The sequence below is a fragment of the Aedes albopictus genome, chromosome 1, assembly GCF_035046485.1.
Source record: "Aedes albopictus strain Foshan chromosome 1, AalbF5, whole genome shotgun sequence".
Classification (NCBI taxonomy): Eukaryota; Metazoa; Arthropoda; class Insecta; order Diptera; family Culicidae; genus Aedes; species Aedes albopictus.
The window spans coordinates 158,044,463-158,069,462 of NC_085136.1; the positions used below are offsets into that span (position 1 = coordinate 158,044,463).

Below are 25,000 nucleotides of genomic sequence, written 5' to 3' on the forward strand. Positions count from 1 at the left end.
ACAATTGCTCGAGCATTCGGGATGGGTCGGGTAATCGATTGACGCTGGCATTCAACAATGATAAGATGTTCCGTATATCACTACCGATTATGAGTGAGTGTCAACTCGTATCACGCTGCTTGCTAGCATTGAGAGAAGCTCTTCCGAAGACGCTGGCTTTGGAACTCATGATCCGATGGTACGGTACGAAGAATGCACCTGGTTCGAAAGATTTCGACGGGAACCGAGAATGGGAAGTTTTTTCTGGAATGATATTCCAACTCATGGGTAGGCCTTTCCCGCCTCCTGATAGTCGACTGAACAAGTCCAACTCTAAGTCCTCGCTAGACGAACCGAAAAAACGGCGGAAAAGTGAGAACTGTCTTGGAACAGACAATGATTGGGAGTATTTAATGGCACATAGTGGAAACATGAAAATTCCAGAAAAAGATGCGGAAACAGCTGGTCCAGTTCCATATAGTTCGAATAAAACCTTATTTGGTCACATTCCTAGCATTTTGTATACTTTACATTTGGTGTACGAAGATCTCAAACTAGAGCCCCTTATGCGAAACGAACTGAAACTTCTATCAGAGTTTCTATACGAACTATCGTCTGATGCAAAACTGGAGAAATTTCAACTGCACTATTTCTTAGATTTCCAGCACCTGGTTGATCTACGCTCCTGCTGTTTTATAAAAGAAGAAGATAGAACGAAGTTTATCAACGTAAATGATATCGATTTTGAAAACATCCCAAAAATATTTTCCTACATCCATACCATTCTTCTAAATCCTAATAAACCGGAAATGCGACATTATCCTTGCTTAGAAAAAATCAACAATCGCAGTCGAGACATAATACTCATCATAGCCTACTTGTATCGAGTTAAAGGCCTATCGAAGTGGATCACAAACCAGTTGGAAACTCTCTCAGTAGGCTTGGACGTGTCGCTGTCGGATGATATCGATCAGATTATGGCCAACGTGATCATCAAATTGCTCTTGAAGCGCGGTTACAATCGGGTAATCTTAGAGAAGCTTCCCGTTAGCATTCATTATCTGATTGCGCAGTTTCTTGAAACTTACCGGAACAAACCGATCAACATATACGAAGCGGATGTCTATGAACTACTGCTCAGACCAGAACTCTACGCTCACGCGACGTTCGATGTACAGAATCAACCGACCAGAAGCAAGAAACACACAAGTGGCTTGAAGGAAAACTCTCTTTCGCTCCGTCGGAAACCTCAACCGGAGGTTATACCGAAAAATGAAGTCAAGCAGGAGGAAAACGGTATGGAAAATATAGACACCAAATTGTTGCGATTGCGTTTCCCCGATGACCTGAGAATCAACGACGTCAAGGCTTTTCTCAACAGTTCACAGCCAGTCACCATCGATATCGAACAAGCTACCAACGTTTCGGATCATGAGTTCATGGAGGAACAGGAAAAACAACTGTATGCATTGTGCATCAGAACGATGGCACTTCCGGTTGGCCGAGGTATGTTCACCTTGAGGGCAAGTCGACCGACCGCCACCCAAACTCTGCCGATTCCCAAATTGTGCCTAACCGGCAAAGAAATTCACAGAGGGGCGACCATAGAGATTCAACAGTTGGAGGTTCCACCGAACATGAGTCTTTGGCCTACATTCCACAACGGAGTTGCTGCTGGATTGCGGATATGCTCGGACACTCCGGACATCGATTCCACATGGATAACGTACAACAAGCCGAAAGGGGTTGCAGATATCCCCACGGAGCATGCTGGCTTCCTGATGGCGCTCGGGCTTAATGGCCATCTCAAGTCGCTATCGTTTATGAGCATCTATGAATATCTGGTTAAATGTGACGAAATGATCAGCCTGGGCCTGTTGCTCGGAATTTCAGCTGCCCATAGAGGTACGATGGACCTGAAGGCCACAAAATTACTAAGCGTTCACACGGAAGCCCTACTGCCACCTACTGCAGTTGAGTTGGATATTTCTCAGAACATTCAGGTTGCCTCGTTGATGGGCATCGGACTTGTGTATCAGGGAACGGCCAAACGACACATTGCTGAAGTGCTATTGCAAGAGATAGGACGACCTCCGGGACCGGAGATGGAAAACTACGTAGAGCGTGAATCCTACGCCCTCACCGCTGGTCTGGCACTGGGGTTGGTGACCTTGGAACAAGGCGAGAAATCCACGGCCCTGCGCGACTTAGACATTCCGGATACGTTGCACTACTACATGGTCGGAGGAAATCGACGTCCTCTGGTGGGTGCCCAAAAAGAAAAATACAAGCTTCCCTCGTTCCAAATCAAGGAAGGCGATACCGTAAACATTGACGTAACAGCCCCGGGAGCCACTTTAGCTCTGGGTTTGATGTACTTCCGTACCGGAAATGAAGCCATCGCAAATTGGATGAAACCTCCGGACACAACCTACCTACTTGATTTCATCCGTCCGGACTTGTTGCTGTTAAGAATTGTGGCCAAAAACATCATCATGTGGCACGAGATTGACGCTTCCACTGACTGGGTTTACAGTCAAATCCCACGTGCGTTATCGGAACTGATCAGGAATCGCCTTCCTACGGACCACCAATCTCAGCCTGTCGATCACGAAGCACAGTGTCAAGCTTACTGCAGCATTGTATGTGGAGCAGCGATTTGCATTGGCCTTAAATATGCAGGAACTGCCGATGAACGAGCATTCACGACGTTAAACTTCCTGCTGAAGTACATCCTCGGTCTGAGCGGACGACCTTTCGGAGACTTTGCTGGTAAGCAGACATTAGAAAATTGCACGATCATGATTCTGCTCTCGCTATCCCTGGTGCAAGCTGGCACCGGCGACCTAAGAGTGCTGCGGGCAGTCAGGATGCTGCGTTCGAGATTCGGCCAGTGTCACGTTACCTACGGATCTCACATGGCTGTTCACATGGCTCTCGGATTTCTATTTCTCGGCGCTGGACGCTACACACTGTCACGTTCCGCGGAAGCTATCGCGGCCATCATATGTTCCATCTTTCCGAAGTTTCCCAACCACAGCAACGACAATCGGTACCATCTGCAAGCATTCCGTCATCTGTACGTGCTAGCCATCGAGCCACGACTGTTCCTTCCGCGGGACATCGATACTGGGAAACTGTGCCTGTGCGAAATATACTATCTGGAGAAGGGCAAGACGGAACCGGTCAAAGTGCTGGCGCCATGCATGCTTCCAGAGCTGCATACTCTCAGTAAGGTGTATGTGAAGGATTCCAACTACTGGCATGTGTACTTTGACGAGGAGAATTGGCACAATTTGGAGTGAGTATCTAGTCATAAATTGTATAATTTAACGTTTTTGTTTGATTTGCGACTGTCTCTAAAGGGGAATTCTCAAAACCTCAAACATTCCTTTTGTTGTATAAGAATTCACGAAAGAGTTAGGTCTATAAGGGCCGATTTCTTCACCTCGGCTTAACCGGTAAGCCAGGCTTACCCATATAGTTAAACCTGGTTTAACGCTTAAGCCAGGGTGAAGAAATCGGCCCTAAGTTGTTTATGCAGCTAGATCTTTTGTGAGTAAGGCTTAGGGCATGGTTACTTTTGTGTCCCAAATACCTTCTATGTTTTAGCTAAAACTGCAAAGTAAAAGCGTTATTGATACTTTTATTATTATTCATAATTAAAATTCTGACTATTAGTTAACGCTCGGCTATAATATGCAATAACTTTTCTTTTCTTTCATTTGTTTAATTAGTAATTCAGTCTAGGGTGCCTGAAATACAGTTTAAGATAATCGACACCTGCGCTTTTTAGCTTTGCGCTAGAACCTAATTAGGATCATATATAAAGAGTCGAAGAGAAGATGTTTTAAATATATTTTGTTTAGGTTGGAAGCTTATCAATCGTATCTTCTAGCCCACGCGTCCCAAGTATCAATAACTTAAGAATGTCATTTGCATCTTTTCCAGAAACATACTAAAGGCGAGTGGCTGCGTAGATTTGAAGCAGCGTGCCGGTTGCCTTTCCTATTTAGAAGACCCTAATCGGCTGAAATCCATGCTGACGCAAACTCTGACCACGAGCAAATACAACTCGTGGAAAATCAACGAAAACGGTTTGCTCGCCTTCTCAACGGATCAAAGAATCTCAAACATAGCGACCAAATTTTTGCTGACGGCTAAACACAACGGAATCGACGAAATTGAGGCAATGCACGCCACGGAACGGAGTATTATCCAAATGCTGATGCTGCAAACGTATGACTGCCTCACACATGATAAAATGCACGGATTAACCATTTTTATGGATTTGATGAATGTTAGTATGGTGTGAGGTTGTGCAAGAATGAAACAATGAACGTCTATTCTTTTCTTCCAATTTCAGTGTATCATCAATTTCGAATCGTCGTGCAATGCTTCTGAGCTTTGGCAATTCCGCATCATTGCCGCGATAATTGCCAAACGGAAATCCATCGCCGAATCCGACATGTTGGTTTCTCAAGACATGCTACAATCGCTGGTCGATCGACTCAATCTGCGAATGGAGGATATGCTGAAGGATAGCGGTCACCTGATCCGCTCTTACGTGGTCGGTGTGGATCCGGAACGGTCTCTGGCTGATCTATTGTCTGAATTGTGCAACGAGGGACGAATGCGGATAGCTCGGTTATTAACTTTCTACGATTTACCAGTAAGGATTCTCAACAGCGACGTGCTTGAACGAATCAGCCAGACTGATTACCTCCAGTTTGTGTGTGGTATGCACGAACAGTATCCAGAACTTTCCAGCTCAACCATCTGCCAAATGGCCGAAGCTTTGAGGTTGAAATCGGTTCAGGAGAAAATCTAAACTGTAAGTTAGTTTAATTTGTTTATTTGTAACGGTTTGCTCATAACATTGATTTATCCTGAAGCGTAGTTTACACATTTCAGTAGCTGGTTTATCACAAGTTCCTTGCTTCATAGGACGAGTCACATTTTAGAGTGGTGGTTACACTTTCGCTATTGCGTAAAATTAGCTCGTATCCAGTTGGAACCGGCTACCATTTTGTATCCAAGCTTATCGAATAGAAGTCTTGAATTCACATTCTTGTCCACGATGAATGCATTAACTATTCCGCCATCCTCCTGGGCGATCCTTTTGGTCATGGCTTTCGCCAAGATCATACCGTAGCCTTTTTGGCGGTAGTTAGGCATGATTTGAAGATGGCTGTAACAAAAATTGAGAATACAGTACAATTGTCATATATATTTTACACTAGATAGAGATAATATGTCTTTTTGTGGCCAGAACAATAAAGCGTCATAAAAATAGATATTTGCCTAGTCAGCACTGTTTCCTTCCCTACAAACAATGCGAGAACATTTCTGTCTGGATACCTATATCTGCTCGAAAAAATGCCAAAATATCTATTTCTGTCTAGTGAAGACACCTTTGAAAGATTCAAGATTTTTGACATAGTTTTACTATTTTTCATTTCAATAACTATTAAATTTAAAACTTATTTTAAACAATCGAGCAGCACATGTACAAGATGGCAAGCGAACTCCCAGGAGTACTGTACATTTTATGAATCTAGGTTGTGCGTCTAATTTTTCTCATGTGATTCATCTCATGCGCTGATTGGAGCAGATCATTTCACGATAAAAACTTTCTAAACAAACGTTAATTTGAACTGAGCGTTCCTGGTGTAACAGAGAAATTTTTGTGGAACACTACAAATGCATAATTTCCCCCGATGGGCACCGCAAATAGGACAACTGTTAGCAGAGCCCAGCAAATACAAAAAAAAAAAACGTAACGGAGAGGGGGGGTCAAAAATTATCGATTTTAGCGTTAAGTAATATCTAAATGGATGCTGCCTAGAAGTTTCTACGGGGGTATCTAGATTCGTGCAACAGCACAAGACCGTCTGTCGTTTGATGTCCGTGTTAGGGGACGGCTTGCGTGTTTTGTACTGGATCGCTGCCCGAAATGACTGGAGCGCTACAAATGCGCATTAAAATTCAGGGACAGATGCATAAACCATGGTATAACATACAAAATAAACTGACAAAATATTCACAACAATTCACAAACGTAACACTAGTCATATCGTATAGACCAACCAGACCCTTGAGTTGTATACGGAAAAAAGTTGTTGAGGTTCTTCGCTACCAAGAAGTTGTTTTTCGCCTTAGGTATCAACGGCACACGCAACGCATTAGACGAGCTCGCCAGGAGCGATGCACCTAGCTCGCACCCACAGGATTTCCGCGAGTTTGAAGAGCTAGAAGACAATGATTTGGTGGGAGGCTCGCTGTCACATGAGAAATGGAAAAATCTGGGTGCGCATCTGAAAAGCTACGTAGCGTATTATGCGTGACGGCGCATGGTTCAGAAGATAAATCAATTTTCGCGACTCGAAAACTCAGGTTTACAACCAAATCGACAATATCGTTGCTGTTGCTGCATTTGTATTGGTATTATATTGGTTCAGCGCCTCTTTTACTCTATTTAGGTTCTCCTATTCTACTCATACAATGGTAGGAAGATAAAGCAATTCAACTGAATGAAAACGCTTGAGTGAAAAGACGAGATAAGTCAAGTGCCAACGAAGGCATTGAAGAATAAACAGGTTTCGAAGAGTTGATCATTACAAATTCTTATAAACTCAGCAGTCAAAGGAATCAGCAGAAAATGTTAAAATCGAGCAACTCTTAATCGATGTTTTAGCTTAATGTAATTAGGGTCGATTTCTTCACCTCGGCTAAAACGGTAAGTCAGGCTTACCCATATAGTTAAATCTGGTTTAACGCTTAAGCCAGGGTAAATGAAACGGCCATTATAGAGGGTGGAATTTGTCCGTAGAAGACGTAGAATGGAAAGAGGGAATGGTTCTAATTCTGTGACGAATCAAATAAGCCCCGAGCACCTTCTCGGTAGACAGGTTGTCTAACATCGCGGTCAAGAAATACTAGGTATATCTCTAATGAATGCTTTCTTATATAGCGCATTTAGTTCACCACTGAACTATCGCACTAGTTTTTACGAGTGCGAAAACGCTAATAAAAGTGCGCGATAGCATCAAATCAACTCGGTGTCTTCAGAGCCCTTGTTCACCATAGATTGAAGAAATAGTGCGCCAAAGACATCAACCTGATTTGTTGCAATCGCGCACTTTTATTTACGTTTTCGCACTTATGAAGTCGCAGTTCGCAGTCCAGTGGTGAACTAAATGCGGTATACTAGAATAATCAACACTTCTTACCCAACGCCAGCAAACTCGTTCTTCAGCACCCATCCTACTATCTCGCCATTGTCTCTGTTGAACAGCCCCAATCCCCCATTCAGCTTAATCAGTAGTTCGATGTACTTTTCCGAGTTTGGATATCGATGAGGCCATCGCTCGTTCATCAAGTTGGAGAAAGATGGCTCTAGTTCCTTCATAATTACATCCTTTGGGACCCTGAATTTTTTTTTACAAGGTTGATAAATATGTAGCTATAACACCGATCTATCACTCTGAATATAAATAACAAGACTGTACTTACTCATAATTTTGCATCAACGCTTCCTCATTCGACATCATGTAATACGCACAATCGGATAACGCTTCAGCAGTACAATGAACTTTGTCCAAAATACGGTCCAGAATTTCTAAATGTTGATCACTTAAAGCGGCAAAAACTTGATTACATCGATAATTGATGTAATTTGTTTCGGTCAAATATTTAAACAATTTATCCGGTTCTTCCTCCAGGGTATGGAAGTAAATTGTTGGATCTTCGTCACCGGTTATCGCTACAAACGTTCCGGTTTCTTTCGGGTTTCCGCACCGGGGGGTATAGAACTTCAGATATGCTCTCACCGACAAGGGTCGCTCTTCCGCCTTCGCTCCCAATTGCTGTATTTGATCGTCCCATTTTAATTGATTTTTAATAATAAAATAAAAGGGCAATTCTATGGGCCCCCTTTTGTAATACAATTCCTGCAGATCGACCAACTCCTGCCGAGATAGTGGCCGTAAAATATCTTCCGCATTATCACAGTTGGTCATCTTCGGGAACTATCCAAAGAGCGGATTGGGAAGCAGAGAACGGGACTAGCGACTGTCGCTAAGACAACGGACGAGTATATACTGTTATCAATTAAGTAGCTTGTTGAGTGATGTCCATCAAGCTTGTTCATTATCTATTCCGCTTTATGAATGACGATTTACCAGCATGTGTGGCTAACAAAGGGATAGTTTACCGGAATAATATTCGCAATAGGGGAAGCCCGGGTATAACGAGCTGCAAAAAAAATGCGGATTGCAAAAAAGTACCTAAATAGAGAATAAAAATAATGATTATATGTTATAGTGCCATAACGCCGAACAAGATATTTACATATTTGAAGATTTTTAATTCCTTGTTAACGAATTTTATCAAAGAATGTGGAAACAAAATATGAGTTAAGGAACGTCAATAAATTACCTCGATGGTGGAGAGTAGAGGAGAGAGATGCATTGTGAGACTATGCAATGCATGCAGTACCCAGAGGCAGAGTAAGTAGGGAACCTTTTACTTTTCTATCTCAACCGTGTAATAATTAACTACATTTTTGCCCGAATCAACCACGCGAAATTGTTGCGTACTAAGATTCGCTTTGATGAGAAACATTTACTAAGGTGTATTTATGGTCATAATTTAATCAGTGTGCAATCAAAAGAGAACTAAAATACCGCTCAGCCCTGTTCCTCACTTGAAAGGAATTACAAATAAAAAATTTCATCACCTCGCTGGCTGCACTGCTATCACCAACGAAGAGTGACGTTTTCATTTCCGCTGACACAACAGCGGCAGAACGAAAACCCGCACCGACGACAACAGCAACCGCGCGTGGTGCCACTAGTTTGCGAAAGAAAATAAGTGTAGTGAGAACGGAATCAGGCCAAATCTCCAGACCTGCGGACCGGGCAAGACGCCAACCAGAAACACGGCGGCGGCGACCATCTTTGCGTCCAGGATTCCACACATAAGGCAAGGGTTTCGACGGCCAATCAGCGACTCTTAGCTGCTGGAAGGACGGCGCCAACATATTCCGGTACCCGCTGATTAAATCTTCCGACTGCATCCACGTCGCACAACTGGTAGCACACGGCAACGCATTCGGAACAGGAGGTGGCTCAGCCGGCAGGGAGGTCGGTCGTCCGTCAGATCGGATCAGGCAGGAACACACGAAAGGCCCCAAAGGGGCCTTTTGTTTTGTGGAACCATTCATAACCACGGCTGAATCCGCATCGACAACGGACATCGCGACCAGCCGAGAGAGAGGATTCACGTTCAGGCTTGCAGCCATTCTGGTCTGTGTTTGGCTGGAGATCCCCGTCATCATCCGCCGCGGCTGCTGCTACACGTCAAGAGGGGGAGCGTTCATCGAGTCGGACGATGGGCGTCCCGTAATTCCATGCGCTGTCCTTGGAACGCGGCAAGTGGCAACAGCAGCGCTAACCGCCGACGTTTGACCCCAAGGAGACAAGATCGACCAAGAGGCGAGACGTCTCGCAGTGGAGGGCATTCGGCCTCTCGTGAAGATAGAACTTCTCATCAGTCCCGAGGAGGTGGGACCGCGCCCGATCAGCAGTTCGACGGCGGCGCAGCGGCGGGCGTCAAGCGATTAGCCATAGTAGGGACCCTAGAAGAGAGAGAGAGAGAGAGAGAGAGAGAGAGAGAGAGAGAGAGAGAGAGAACGCGAGGAAAATAGTTAAAAAAAAGTGAGATGTACGGACACCTAGAGGGAGTTCTTCGGCCCACGTAAAACTCTAGAGTAGGCCAAGTCAACCCGTCGGCTCCGCCAACAAAATTTCCGGGAATATTGATGGAACCCCTCGAGGATTCCGCCAAGTCATCATGGCGTCAACCCAGTAACCCACGTGGAGCCCCGATGCAGTTTCGTTCATCGGGCCACCCGGCGAAATAGACGGGAGGCCACAGCCAACCACGAACGCCCACACGGATCCCCGCCACAGTTTGGGAACCCCACGGCCAGCTAAGAACAACGGTGGGAAGCCCACGGTCAGCCAAGAACTTCCACGAAGATCCCCACCGGCGTTCCGTCCGTCCAGCCATCCGGCGAATGGACGGGAAGCCCACGGTTAGTAAAAAACCCACGTGGAGCACCGTCACGACAAGACAAGAACACCCACACGAATCCTCGTCACAATTTCGTTCGTCGATCCATCCGTTGACAACGGCGAGAAGCCCATGATCGGTTAAGAATACATACACAAAGATCCCCACCGCCGTTCAATCCGGTGACTCGACGGGAAGCCCACGACCAGCCAAACAAGAACGCCCACAAGGATCCCCGCCGCAGTTTAGGTCGTCGGGCCAGCTGACGACAACGGTGGGAAGATCATGTAACTATAGCACCTCAACTTCCCGAACCCGGTGGTAGTGTCCATTTTACGTCTACCTCGTGTCTCCTCTGAGCAGGTGTAAGCCGACCCTGGAAGACCATTACGAGATGTTAACTAGCTTAGGGCGTCAGGACGTCCACTGCTCAGACGTGTGGCGTCACTGTCAGTTTCGAAACATATCTCGCGTTTAGTTTCGACGACGGGCGTATCTTTAATGATCGATTTCTCTTTATTAATTTTGTCTTCCGCTAATAACACTAGTTTACAAAATAAAACGAAAGTCGTGAACTTCTGTCAACGACCAAAATTTTTGAAGCATAACTTAGTGCTGATTTCGAAACCGTGCTTCAAAAAAATTAAAGTAGAACAGTTTTTGAGTTTTAGCTTAATATCGAGTTTTACAACTTTTAAAATATGGAATTTAATAAAATTCAACTATCTTGCGTTTTGTTCAACAAATTTTAAATCTTTTTCCATAAACTAAAAGCTGAATATAATACCATTTGATCACCTGAATGCAGGTTTTGCGTCAGATTGATGAAATTCAAGATATTGGCGAGTTTTGGGGACAATCTCCTTAAATTTCTGCAAAATTTCCAAAAAATATATGAAGAAATGTATTTTTTCAATAACTTCTTCTTCTTTCTTCTTTATGGCTCGACATTCGCATTGGAACTTGGACTGCCTCTCTTCAACGCTGGAGGCCATACTGAAGCGACCGGTAGAATATTTTTAAACGAAAGAGCACCTTTTTCTATGCCTCTATGATTTTTTTCCAGATTTTTAGAACTTTGTTTTGATACCAATTTCAAAAAGATATATTCAAATCTCCTTTTGACAGCTGGGCAACTGCTTGACAGCTCAGCCTAGTACAAAATCCGACGAGGGGTGATTCGACAAATCGCTCCCATACAAACTTCAAATTGATTTTTAAATAGGTTCCCGGGCTCCAAAATTCATGAAAATTTGGATTTCGGCTCAGTTTGGCGTGCAGATTCAGAATATGGAATTATTTCAACATCGCTTAAAAAACCAATTCAACTTCGTCAATATGAAAAATTTTGGCGTTCGATTTGAATAGATCGTATATGTTGGCTGTGATTCCTGTGATGATGGAATTGGAATATATGTAGATTCGACGTATTCAAATCGAACGCCGAATTATATTTATTAAAATCGGCTTTTCAAAAGAAACCCTGCGTCACCTGCAGTGCATTTTTTAGCGTGCTTCACAACCGTTACACAACCGACACGTTCATTCAACCGAAGTTTCATTCACAAAAATAATCCGTCTTCGCGAAGTGAACACTGTTTACACGATTTACCGTTACATTACGTTCGGTTTGTTTTCACGGCTACTTAATACCTGAGACCTGTAGAGTAGATGAGATAGCTGATAGATAGTGGGGCTTCTTTGCGGTGGTGTGTGGGGAGGCAGAGCAGGAGCGAGAGCTTGTTGGCGTTACATGTGTTATCAACAGCTGGTTCTTGACAAGAACGGTAAATGCACGGTACGAGCTCTTCACTCGCATTTCGAATCAACGTCTTTTGTTTTGTTTTTATGACGTCCCATCTCTTTCACACAAGTGACACTTTTCTTTAGTGTTGTGATTGTGTGGATGAGTAATTTGGTTCCATCGTCTACGCGACAGACAGCCGTCGATCGAAAGCGAAGAAAACAAAATTTGCATCGTAAATAAATACTATCGATGAAAAATCGCGATTCTTGCCATCGTTTGGAAGAAGTTTTGTACAATATCGAGTTATCTGTCGAAGTGATTTCAATCTAGTAGCAAAAGTTTTACAAATCGCTTGCTGATTTGGTGATAAAGTGAATAGCGCTGGTGAAAACCTACAAAATCAGCGATTTATTATCAGGGCTATTGGAGTTTGGAGAAGACAATCTAATTATGGATGCATCCAGTGAGGACAAGAAAGCAGCAGTCCCTATCAAGCAGGACCTACATTTCGTTGGTAAGCATATAAAAATATACAATGACATTTTTGTAGGAAAGAAGCAGCAAAGCAAAAAAAATGTCTCCCATTTTTTTTCTTATCAGTGAAATATTTTTTTTTGAGTCATGAGATTATGTGTAGTCTGAGCGATTTGAAAAAGTAACTTTTTCTCAGTTCATTCTTGGATTTGATTGCGTCAGGATTGTCTTTGGAACCGTTCCGCGATCGAAGTGCTTTTGAAATGTATTGATTTTATTTTTGCTAGTAGTGTGTAAAGTAGGATATCAAATTACCTGTTTCAACATCATACTCCTAGGCAGGAAATTGCATTAGCTTTGAATTTGCGCTTCGGAACAGGTGTATTCGCTATATGTAGTACGAATAATGTTGATTTCCGCAGCAATCGTTAACAGTCTGCTGGACACCCTTGGAGAGAAAGATGAGCAGCTACGCAGCACCACCGAAGCATCGTTGATAAGGATTGCAAAACGCCGACATGACGAAATCGTAGAAGTGTTCTGCGAGTACCGCAAGAAGCACCCGAAGCTGGGAGACGCGCAATCTTCGATCATATTAAGGTATGTGCGTGATTCACTTTTATTTTTTGCCCATCTGCTTCTTGTCACGATCCACACGGAATAAAGTGTTAAATGGAATGGTTTCTAATCAGATCATTTCACACGATGCTTATGAAATAATCATGAACAATAATACTGTAGAGCAATTCCAGAGCAGTGGTGTTCAACCAGGATTGAATACAAGCCAGCATGTCTTCTACACGAAAAAAGTTGAAATTATGAGGGTATCCGGAAGTCAATTAAGGATTTTTCATTGGTAATTTTGAGTTAATCTAAAAAATGGTTATAGCCATACATTTTCATTCAATTTAATTTATTTTAATAAAAAAAATAATCTAACCAATTTTTTAAGGATTCCATTAAGAATGTGAGGTCTCCAGTTACTTACCTACTTCTAACTTTCTGTCCAGGACACCCATGGTGGTGAAGAGTGCCGATACGAATAATCTTTATGCCGGGCGATTGCCCGCCATCGCCTTGACTCGTTGCCAGGTCAAGTTTCTGTTGCCTTCCTTTATTTCAAGCCGCCATGAGGCTGTGTCTGCTTCGGCTACGATGTCTGACTGGATTTCAGTGTAACGCTTGTTAGCAGATTTCGTTCCCGTCCCTACGTAGAGTGTGGCCAGCACATCTATACATTCGCTCCTGAATTTCTGTCGCTATCTGCTATCGATGGTGCCCCGCGTCTATTGCCGCTAGAAGCCATAATAGACCCTGTCCTCTGAATCTAGCTGAAGTCAGAAGGACACTACCAGATCAGCACACAACTCTGGTTGTCGGTCTTTGTCATTGACTAACCCATAGAAGCATGGAGTAGGATCAGAGCTATGGTGGACACTCATTACAGGTTCTCAATTCACAATTTTGCATCCCTTTGTTATGCACTAATAACTTACTTTAAGTTGTGCTCACATGGTGTTACAGAGGACCGAATTGAAGAATCTCCATCCTGGACGATTGCCAGCCATCATCGCCTTGGCCTGTGGCCAAGTCAACTGTCTGTTGACTTCCTTTGTTTCCTTGTTGAGGCTGCGCTGCCACGAGCCTCTCGTGGTGATATCAAAAAGGTGCGCCATATTAGCCTAAATAAACAGTAGGATGAAGTTCACGTTCATTTATCGTCAGTTGATGGTCTGTTGACACAGCCAGGCGTTGTAATTATCGGATTTTCGTTCACTAAGTGAAACATAAACATGTTGCAGTTATTGAACGTCCACTGTACTCACATATAATATGATGTAAAATGATATAAAATTAGTTTGAGAGTGTGCCAAAATGAGCTGTGGGTCGTGACAACAAAGCATTGAGATCTGCTGTACATGTAATGCATTATTTTCCATACCCTTTACAGAGTGATAGAACACGTTGTAATCAATCTGATGGACCAGATCACCCATGAAACAGCATCCAAGTGCGTCGAATACAGTGTGAACGAGATAACGCGATCACCGGACCAGCAGGCTGACGTTCAAACCCCATGTCGCGAGATTTTGGTCTCGGTTGGCCGACGCTACTGTAAGGAAGTTATGGATGCATTGTCAAAGCATGTGGATCAACACCAAGTGGCACATTTCATGATACTGTACTCAATGGGATCGCTGGCCACGGCCAATATCATGGAGTCGATTCCGCTGATTAAACCCATTTTGGGATTCATTCTTCCCACTCTTTCATCTATCAAGCAGGATTACGTGCGTCAGTCGTACGCTTTTGCCATCGGGCGTTTCTGCGAAGCATTCTGTGAGTACAAGGAACACCAGCGTCTCCATCCAAATGAAGAAACTCCAATGAAAACCGGAATTACTTATGACATTGCTGATGAAGTGGGAATAGCGTACGATCTGTTTCAAAGCCAGTGGCTTTCCTCGAGAGAGGCTAAACTATCATACGAAGTCCTGAACGCTTTGTCATTCATGTATCCTTTGCTGACGGTAGAGAAAATTAATGATGGTTTGTTGAAGGTGATTCCTAGTACACTATCGCTATATCGACGTAGTGTAGATCGAAGTGTCGTCACACAATACCTAGCATCGATCATAAAAACTGTCTTGGCTTTGAATTCGACGCTACTTTCCGGCTTATCAGACAACATAATAGCATCTCTTTTCGACCTTGTATGCGTCAACCCGGACTACGAAAAACCGCAAACCGTCAAAGGTCACTACGAAGTTCTCAGGTGTTTCGATCTGATGGCCAACGATTATGGTGATAAAATAATCGATATCCTGATCATTCACCTACGCAGCAACAATGAACGCGAGAGGATCAAGTCCTTGCTCGTGCTGACTCATCTAACCAACACATCCGAACGGGTCATCAACGAGAAGCAGCACGAGATAACGACCATCCTGAAGACGATGCTGACGGCGGAGCGATCAATCAAATTGAAAATGGTGCTGCTGAAGACGATCGTTGCATTCATGCAACGAAGCTTCGTACACGAGAAGGAATTCGTGACGTTTTTGATTAGGGGCAGCTGTAAGCTGAACAAGTTCAACACCGAACACGGTAGCAATGACGAGTATCAGGAATTTGTGAAAGCGTGCAACAACACGATGGTAATACTGTCGTCTACCGTTGGCACAATGGACGACATATTGAAAATGGAACTTCTGCAAAGTTATTTAAGGTGAGGTTACAAGAAAATATGGTTTGGTTAATTTGAACTTACACTAGAAAAGCTGAGTTGTTTTTGTTTAAGCTCATTCAAAGGTGCAAGGATAAGGATACCCATTATCACTGCATACTTCGCTACTATATCTACAACATAGGCTAACTTGTCTCCTGGCCACCTTATTAACTTACACGCCCTGATAGTTAATAGATGTTTATCTGATTCTATAACATTCCCTACAAAACCGTTCTATTGGAAACTTTCAGTCATGTAAAAAAAGAGTGTCTTCCCAAAAAAAAAAATGCTGATGAATGTATCTTTCTGGGAAAAAATGGTAGGCGAATGTTATAGAACTTACCTAAATCTAAACTTTAACAGTACTTCTTTAGCTCCTCTGCATGTAACATTACATCTTACCTTTAGTGCCAAAAATAGCACACTGAAATCAAAGCTTCGACCATACGAATAGTAGATTAATCACGAATTATTTCTTATTTCTGCAGACTGGAATTCACCGACATTTGCAGCACGATTGCCAAATGTTTAGCAAATCTGCTTACGAAAAATCCGGACATTAACCGCGTCCCGGAACGGCGCAATCCGTTCGATGAGAACGAACCCAGCGAAGACATCAGACCGCCGAACGCAATTTCAATATTCGTCCGGTCCCTGGCACTGCTGGGCAACTTCACTGAAACCAGCAGGGTGCAGAATGTTTTGTCGTTCTTGAAAAGCTATTGCACCAACCTGTACAAGCATCTGGCACCTCTGTGGAACGAACGCATTGGCAATGTGCTCGCGGAGCTGGGTAATGGAACTGGCATGGACCAGAAGCGATACGACTTGGTGCTGTTCGATTTCCTGCAAGCAACTATCAAGGATGTGGATGAGTTTAAGTTTGTCGAGGGAATCATTGCGGAAATATTCCAACAGCTGCCTCTATATCAACCGATATCAAGTAGTTCTAGTCAACCTCAGATCGAGTTTAAAGTTCCCGTTTTAGATCAGGAGAAACGAATGCTGATCAAAGTTTTGGGAATGTGCCTTTGTCATTCGGTGGATGAACACCTGATAACAAACAAGATCGATTTGATTATTGGGTTGGCCAAGTCGGAAAAGCTGGAGAAGAATGCACCAAATGAGGACTACGAACAGCTTGTTAAGGACCATGCACAAGCCTTGGGATTCGTATCGGTTGAACACAGCGAAAAAGTGATGAAAAAACTTCTTGCATTGGTAATCGATGACGGGACAATGAAGAAATCCGGAAGCTTTTTCTCAAATTTTAATTTTATCAAAGACACCAGCAAGGAACATGAAACCTTCAAAACAAAGGTTTTGGTACTTCAGACGTTGAATTTTGTGGTGACGAAGGCTCCACAAGAGAAAGTGGTTCGTCTATTCGATGAAACCGTGATAAACTACTTGACGGCGCAATTCGACAATAAGGAACTTTTTATCAGAAAGTTGATCCTCAGCTCATTGTTGAGCCTTGCCGACATTCTGCTACTTAATCCAAACGCTTTGCCAGAGGACCACATGAACAATTTCAAGAATAAGAATGATCTTCTCAAAATATGCATGAACATAACGTGTGACTCGCAGAACGAATATCTGCCTTTATTCCCACTGATTCTCAAATTGTCGACTGCCCTTATCAAGCTCAATGGGGAAGACGAAAACGTAGATGTCAATGGACTGTTGAACACTGCCTGTTTCTATTTCTTCACAACGGCTCAAAATCTGAAAAGCAAATTCGATTCCATCGAAGAGGACAATCGAAACAGCTATCTGGCAAAGTATCTGAACCTGTCCTTACCGGAACTAAATCAGTTCATCAAATCCATTTTGGAACAGCAAAATGGCTCGCCAGCCTGTTTGGACGACATAAACTCTATCCTTGAAATTTGGCTCAAAGACCGAAATAACGAGGTTCGCATCTGTGCTGGCCACGTGTACAACAACACACTGGAAATCTACATGCGAGCAATGAAGATTGGCTACGAAGCACCGTCAAAGTTCAACCAAACTGGAAGCCTTCTGGGGAAAATTATCCCCCGTTGTATCGATTCGAATGCCACGGTTCGACAGACGGCCATCGAGGTGCTGAAGAAGATCCTGGAGATAGCTTGCATCTATGAAACGTTGACAATCGCGGATAATCGCGTAGATTGGGTGAAAGAGCTCGATCAGATTAGGGACGAAATTGTGACGGACGATGCCAAAGATATTTATCGTATTGCTGAACGGTTGGCGAACATCATCGCACAACGTCTGTCGAGCTATCAGTACGTGCAGTTCAGTAAGTGTTTGCTGTACAGCTTGAACGATCCGGAACAAAGCTCAGCCATCGGGGCTTCGGTGGTTTTGAAATTTTTCATGCAGGTCAAGGGAGCTGAGATGTTCCACGCAATTCCGGAGCTGGTGAAGGAGTGTCTTTATGTGAGTAATCGAAGATCATGATAATGAGAGCTTTATTGATGGTTTGTTTCTTTTTACAGGCGGTGAAAATTTGCGAAGTTCCAAGGGCGCGCTCAGGTGTTCTGAAATCTATGCTGGCGCTCACCAAGCATCACCCAAAGCTAGTGTGCAATGAAATTCTAGGGCAGAGCTTGCCCTTAGAGGAGTAAGTAGTTATTTTTTGCTTTATTTATTTTACACATATTTTGAGTCCTTAGGCTTCGGAGCTACAGATTGTAAAGTAAACATAGATCCGCGATAATGAATCCGTTTTATCCAAAGGAACAGTCGAAATGTGTACCCAAACGAGCATGACGTCAGGATTCCAGCAACAACAGTGGAACGCATGACGTCATATTCAACAGTCGCACTCTTGAAGAATACTATTCACACGCTTGAAACATTTCACTCAGTGATGTCCGCATATCTATGTTTATTCTACTATATATATCCGGAACTATGAAAAAAGTAGAAGTGTTTGTAACTGAGCTTAAATCAATGGCTTGTCTAGAAATCCTAGTCGTAGATTGCGGGATCATTTGAACAGGGGGTATCAGTAGGTCGGTTCTAGATGCACGTTCTCCTCCATTTGAGTATGCCGATTAAATAATTACTAATACCAATGATAATACCTTCGTCAACTTGGCAAAGTTATTAACAATCTATTGATTTACGCTTTGTTACGAGAAAGCTCGGTAAGAGTTAGTATCTTATGAATTATATGCAATATAAAAACTATACATTAACGCAACCATAATTTCAGAAATGTAATAGACTACTGGCGCATAATAACGTTAGATGCAGAGCTGACCGGCATAATACTGGACAACTTCATTGGAGCTGTGACCACATCTTGCCTCTACGAGCAACAACACCAGGACAAACCACGTGATGATGCACAGAAAGCCGTCACGCTCATGCCATTTTCTATTGTTTGTGTCTTCTACGAAATTTTTAAATGTCAGGACATAAAATCGGAACTAAAAGCAAGATTCACGGAAATCTTTTGTATGCTTCTCTCGACGTTGGCCACTTACATTAATCTGCTTCCACCGTGTAATCATGTGATTCCCCAGGAGGGTACCAATGTTACCATTCCGAAAAGTGTCAAACGCGGAAAGTCTATCATCAAGGATGCGAGAATGAATCCGTGCCAGATCGCTTTGGACACTTTCAAAACCTTCCTGGACACTTTGGATATGCAGCAGATTTCAAACGTACTTTGCATATGCCCGGACTTGGCTTCTTGCACAGATCTGAATAGCTTCATAGAAATTCTAACGCCTTTAAGCGTTGCAACAGCTAGTGAGGTCGGTATAAATTCAACCACAATGAAGCAAATTGTTACCACATTGAGTAAGTATGTCAGCAGTCCTTACGATACCCAAAGGATTGCATCCACCGGATTCTATTCGCATCTCGTCCCATTGAAACCCTGTGGCGAGATATCATCGGTCATCATGCTGCATCTGAATTCGTCACTCAACGATCCGAATCCACTGGTACGAGGACTTAGCATTAGAGGCATGGCCTATTTGTGCAATCTCACCGAGCACGATATCGACAAGTACTCCGAAATGTGCCTGACGGCGTTGCTCAAGGGAATCGATGACTACAACAAACACTGCTTCATCAACATCCCGCTGGAGAGCATGCGGGGGCTTTCGAAAATTCTCCAGAAGCTTCCACAGGACAAGTTCCAGATGTTCCAGGTTTCGCTGGCCATCCGGATAAAACCGTTTTTCGAGAATGCTTCAACGGAGTTGCGGGAATCGGCCATACTGTTGTTCGGGGATCTTTGTCATCAGAAAGCCACCCTAGCTCAGCAACAGCAGATCAATGGATCTGCCGATTCCGATGAAACGCTAGTTTCGGAATCTTTGAGGGAACAACTAAAGGGTAATTTGTGTTCATTGCTGTTGCATTTGAGCGAAGAGAACAACCTTATCGCAAGGGTGAGTTTATTTACGCTTAGAGATAATTTTGAATTGTAGCAATACAATACGGGTCTGGTACGTTTGGCATAAGGCCGTTTGGCATAATGCCATTTGGCATAAGGACGTTTGGCATAAAGGACACTTGGCATAAAGGACATTTGGCATAAAGGACGTTTGGCATAATGGACATTTGGCATAAAGTACGTTTGGCATAAAATGATTTCAGTAAAAAGTGACATACATACTTAACGTAAAAGAAGGATAAGTATACAAAAAAGGATAATACATTATAATGCCATAACTTTTATGGATATAATATGCAGACAAGGATGATTTGCTAGAAAGAACCATTACCGGAATCTAAATTGCTTGTATCGATGAAGAACAGCCTATATACAAAAGAAGGAACATTCCCCTTCCGAAAAAAAAAACAAATTCATGGAAGCAAAAGGTTATTTCGAAAATATGAGATCCAATATAATGCACCAACAACAAGTTTGCCTTCTTTCCCTTGAAGGCTGTTCTTTAATTTTTCTCCAGAGGGAAAATATATTTCACATATTCTTTATGCCAAACGTCCTTTATGCCAAACGTCCCTTATGCCAAACGTCCTTTATGCCAAACGTCCTTTATGCCAAATGTCCTTTATGCCAAACGTCCTTATGCCAAATGTCCTTATGCCAAACGGCCTTATGCCAAACGTACCAGACCCATACAATACATTTATTTTCAGGCTTGTAAAATAACCCTGAAAAATGTGTGTGCGCTACTGGAGACAACCAAGATGAACCAGTTGGCACAAAACCACCTGTTGGAACATGGGCAGTTGCAATACGGGAATTTCATAAGAGACTTCGTAAAACATATTGTAAGTAATAACTCGTTTGTAGTTCTGTTTTAGTACCTTCCACCTTGATACTTAAATGGCTAAGATAAGTCAAAGGTTTTTCATAGCTCATTATATATGATCCTGATGATGATTTGATGATTTGGTTCTACCATCTATTGTAGCAAGGCAGCTGCCTATAGCACTGGAATAATCTAAAAAGCGATTTGATCAAGATTGTGCTGTTGTTAGTGATCAATCATTCTCCTGTATGAAGGGCCAAAAAGGGTTGTGCGGACCCGCAAGCAGAGACACTTGCGCGAAACCCGCGTCAGGGAAAAAGAATCTCCTTCCAAAAGAAAGTTCTCCCGAACAGCTGCAAAATCAAGCCCTCGATTGAATAATCGGGGAATATTCATTCCCAATAGATGGGGTCGAAGAGCCCGCCCTCAGTCCACGAATTGTTAACAACAAGGAGGAGGCAGTCCCTGGCTCCTGTCCAATTCGTTTCAATCGGGTGCCCTGATGGTCCCTCCCTTTCCCAATATATTATATGTTGTTTATATGTGAGCTCGTTTATTATATGATACAACATTCTTATCTTTTTGTTATCTGAAAACTAAAATGTTATATGGTTATATTTGGTAAGCATTTATTCATAAATGAAATTTACCTGAATCCTCCTGAAATGAAATGTGAATTAGCAGTAAAATTTTAAATATAACACTTACAGAAAAAAGTACAACAAACTTAGATCTTAGAATGTACATAACTGCCTGATTATTTTAGACAGGAAAATATGTATAGCAAGATCTACATTTGGTGTGGTAGATCTTACACCGTAACGCATTCTATAAGTCATAAATGATCAAAATTGCATTCGGTTCATTTAATCCGGAGATATAACAGCTTAAAGTTGGCTATCTGATAATTATACCTTTTTTAAGAATTTTTATAACTTCATGGAGAATAGCCCGATCTTTTCAAAATTTCACTGATACACAACAGTGAAAATTTGAGAATATTTGATGCACTTTTTGAAAAGCTACAGCTAGTTAAACATTTTTTGAAAAGTAAGAAGTAAAAGTATGCGAAGAAGAGCAATCAGTTTGAAAGTGAGGTACGGGTGAATATACGGATTGTGGGTCGTCCGAAATCCAGGATTCCACAGGATCTAGTAGTAAAAAATAATTTTATGCTCAGTTAGATCGCAACAGGCTGAATAACGCACTCTGACCAACACACCCGACTGACCAAAACTGATGCTGCTTGCAACCCTATGTCTTCTCCGATCGTGTGTACTGCCGTGTGCAGCATAGTTGTCCATTTTCTATATTGAAAACACAGACAAACGATCGTAACACTGTCGGAATTTCCATCGACCACGCTTTAAAAGATCACTTTAAATCTTCGTTGCTTTCAAAATCAGAGGCGGGCGCATCGTTTTCCTATCTGTTCCCTTACTAAGCATATACGAACCCATTTTCATCCTACTCCAAGGAATGAAGGACTGTTTGTGTTGTAAAAAACGAATGATAAAACTTCTGTATATTTGCATAACTTTTGCATACACGCTAAAACCGCTCAGCGCTAAAGTGCATAATTTCCAGACTACACCAAAAATGTGGAACACTTACACATTCAGGCCCGGATTCAAGGGGGGGCAATGGGGGCAAGTGCCCCGGGCCCCCCGATTGAGAGAACCCCCAAGAATCCCGAAGCACCATATATATTTTGTTCAACGAATTTATATAAAATACAGTTGTCCTAGTGTAGTTGTAATTGGGTTACCAAAAGTTTCGAGATTATTTCATAATCTGAAATTTGACTTGAAAATAAATCGAAATCCTAAATTTCATGATTTTCGGTGCACTGGAACTATTTTTAGAATGGATTTACAATTTTTGTGGGATACTTTCTTCAATATGAGCTGCCATTCTAAAACCATAAAACTGTCTTGTCAATTTATTGATGCAAAACAATTGAAATTTAATAAAAATAGAACAACTAAACGATTCAATTGTTTCTCCAGAGAGGTATACAATATTCATCATTTGGACAAAAAGAAGTTTCTTGTATATTTTGGTGTACACGAGTTTCTCTAAAACCTTTTGAAAGTTTTTATTGAGTTCTGTAGAAAAGTTAAAAACGTTTAACACCTAAACCTATTAATACCCATCTGGCTCTGTTTGTTGAGGACATATGTTTTTATGGGAAAGATATGATAATTATTAAAAGAGATATTTAGGAAATTCGGATCAATTTTGGAAACCTAGCTTCCTAAAACATCTTGGAGCAGTCGTTTTCGAGAATTAATTGCTACAGTTGCCCCCTAAAGACCTCACTTTTTTCAGTCTAAGTCTTGAAGTACTCGTAAAATATTGCTATCACAAAAAAACAGTGAAAATTTAAAAAAATAAAGAATTACACAACATTGACAAAAGAATTAATATAAGGTTTACATCTTTAAAATCTTGCTTTTGGGGGCCTACTCGAAAAAGTTTGCCCCGGGCCCCCCAAAGCCTAAATCCGGCACTGACATTCATCAGATCAGCTCTTGCGTCCGCAAAATCGTGAAATTCGCAAACAAAAAAAAACTGTACGGCAATCTAGCTAGGTTTACTAGTGACTTTGGTAAATGAAAAAGAGTAGGTCTTACACAATTTACTGCCCCACTCGCATAACAGTCCCATCTTTGCTGAGTTTCCTATTCATATGGGACTGTTATGCGAGTGGGACAGTTTAGGTGCTGAGTGGTTTTAGCGTGTATCGTTTAGATCCCCTATTTTACTTAATCATTCAAAATAAGTGTACATATCTTCAATTTACAGGGCGAAGAGCTACCAGATTCTGTGAACGATTTTATTGATGCCTGTCTTCCGTTCTTGCGAAGTCAGTGGCCGGAAATACGGGGCAATGCTACAATATTGATAGGTAAGGCAATTAGTAATTGACAATTGGCAAAGAATCTCGTTGAAAGATGATAAAAAATTACCCTATCTGCTATTATTTCCAGGTTTACTGCACACCCAACACAAGTCGGCATATCCGATGGACTCCGTGGGGCACAAAATTTCCCTCCTACTAAAAGACGAAGATGCCGGGGTCAAGACGAAAGCCGCCGAAGGGCTGGGTTACATCTATGGCGAATGTTAAGAAAAAAATGTCGACGTTTGAAACGTCGTCTGATTAGTTAGGCTATGGACCAGCTTTGTATTTTTATTGTTGTATTTATTCAAATCACCAACCCATAAGGTAGAAAAGTGCTTAATCAAATCGCTATGCTTAAGAAAACAAGTCAGCTTATTCGGAGAGCTCGTGATACTGTTCTAGACATGTACTGGTCAATATTTTATACGGATAATGAACCATTTATTGAACAAAACAAACGAAGAGTTAATCAGAAAGAAAGTCACTAAACAAATGGAAAGTATTGTATCCTGCCACTGGACCAGCCGATAGTTAGTACGGTTTTCATCTTATCGCTAGATCGGCGTCCGAGGTTCTCCTGAAAGCTTATGCATGATGCGTTTTCGATTCCAATTCCGGTAATGAAGCACGATGGAGTAATGCTCAACTGGCTGCGATTGACCACCGTGTTGAAAATGGCGATCGACGGTGTCTCCTTGAAAGTGATGGCGAGATACTGATTCTGCGGGCACCAGGCCAGTGCTTGTGGATGCCCTCCGACCTCGGTTTGGCCAATGGGTATCTTCGAGAGGTCAGCAATGGGCAAAGCCGATTTGGGCGTGAATGTTGAGGTGAACACTTCGTCCTCGACGAATCCCAAATTGTACAGGAAGCAGTCCTCCGTCGTCACGAACAACAGATGGGATCCGCTTTTGGACCACACCACTGATTGAATTGTTCCGTGGTTGACGGTCCAGCGGTCCGGAGTCCATTTGTCAGTTTGCCACACCCGAAACACATTGGAAACTGTCGTGGAACACAATCGAGATCCCGTCGGAGACCAAGACAGTAAGGCACACGGTGGGCCTACACGGCGGAGTGGCACCTGAGGAATCGAAACACGGTAAGTAAGTTCTATATATTTATATTTAATTCACTATGTACAATAAAAATGTATCAAGAATCTGTTTAGAAGTTCGACAAAATCTCATCAGGATTGAACCATAAACCAGCCCTCAGGGGTCAAACACGGTACGAATCAACAACAGCAATAGAAGGCAGAAATAAGAGAGTATACTAAATGAAGCGCATAATAGCATGGATCTAAACGATATGCGGAGGTTTTATGCATATGTCAATGACGAATTGCATAAAAT

General features: G+C 42.5%; 4 protein-coding genes across 4 annotated transcripts in view; 2 read left to right on the forward strand and 2 right to left on the reverse strand.

Moving 5' to 3' along the window:
• The window catches only part of LOC115254054 (anaphase-promoting complex subunit 1), a 33,211-nt gene extending 28,338 nt beyond the window's left edge, over window positions 1-4,873 (forward strand). The window contains exons 6-8 of the mRNA XM_062845646.1: window positions 1-3,280; window positions 3,931-4,279; window positions 4,346-4,873. Of these exons, the coding sequence (XP_062701630.1) occupies window positions 1-3,280; window positions 3,931-4,279; window positions 4,346-4,810 (4,094 nt within the window). The 3' untranslated portion in view covers window positions 4,811-4,873. The remainder of the gene's footprint in view (window positions 3,281-3,930; window positions 4,280-4,345) is intronic.
• Window positions 4,819-8,088, reverse strand: LOC115260719 (uncharacterized). The gene is made up of 3 exons (XM_029861947.2): window positions 7,495-8,088; window positions 7,212-7,409; window positions 4,819-5,170 (listed from the first exon to the last, which is right to left on the reverse strand). Exons 1-3 carry the CDS (start codon window positions 7,998-8,000, stop codon window positions 4,963-4,965), a joined length of 912 nt encoding a protein of 303 aa, XP_029717807.2. The 5' UTR covers window positions 8,001-8,088; the 3' UTR covers window positions 4,819-4,962.
• Window positions 8,089-11,937: 3,849 nt separating this feature from the next.
• Window positions 11,938-24,103, forward strand: LOC109427762 (maestro heat-like repeat-containing protein family member 1). The gene is made up of 9 exons (XM_062845638.1): window positions 11,938-12,317; window positions 12,700-12,877; window positions 14,229-15,506; window positions 15,995-17,933; window positions 17,993-18,117; window positions 18,715-19,906; window positions 20,622-20,756; window positions 23,546-23,648; window positions 23,731-24,103. The coding sequence occupies exons 1-9, from the start codon at window positions 12,254-12,256 to the stop codon at window positions 23,868-23,870; spliced, it is 5,154 nt and encodes a 1,717-aa protein (XP_062701622.1). The 5' UTR covers window positions 11,938-12,253; the 3' UTR covers window positions 23,871-24,103.
• LOC115260708 (aladin) lies at window positions 24,065-24,729 on the reverse strand (the record flags this gene model as incomplete). The annotated part of the gene is given in 1 exon segment (XM_062845645.1): window positions 24,065-24,729. A coding segment is annotated over 1 exon segment (600 nt), but the record flags the coding sequence as incomplete, so codon positions are not given.
• Between the last annotated feature and the right edge of the window lie 271 nt (window positions 24,730-25,000).

Bases quoted from the DNA above. Each gene is read 5' to 3' on its own strand.
- LOC115260719 (XM_029861947.2), bottom strand. From the start codon at position 8,000: ATGACCAACTGTGATAATGCGGAAGATATTTTACGGCCACTATCTCGG. The intron at 7,410-7,494 runs GTAAGTACAGTC...AAAAAAATTCAG, and splicing joins GCGTTGATGCAAAATTATGA to GGTCCCAAAGGATGTAATTA. The intron at 5,171-7,211 runs GTAAGAAGTGTT...TTTTTGTTACAG, and splicing joins AACGAGTTTGCTGGCGTTGG to CCATCTTCAAATCATGCCTA.
- LOC109427762 (XM_062845638.1), top strand. From the start codon at position 12,254: ATGGATGCATCCAGTGAGGACAAGAAAGCAGCAGTCCCTATCAAGCAG. The intron at 15,507-15,994 runs GTGAGGTTACAA...TTATTTCTGCAG, and splicing joins CTTCTGCAAAGTTATTTAAG to ACTGGAATTCACCGACATTT. The intron at 20,757-23,545 runs GTAAGTAATAAC...TTCAATTTACAG, and splicing joins GAGACTTCGTAAAACATATT to GGCGAAGAGCTACCAGATTC.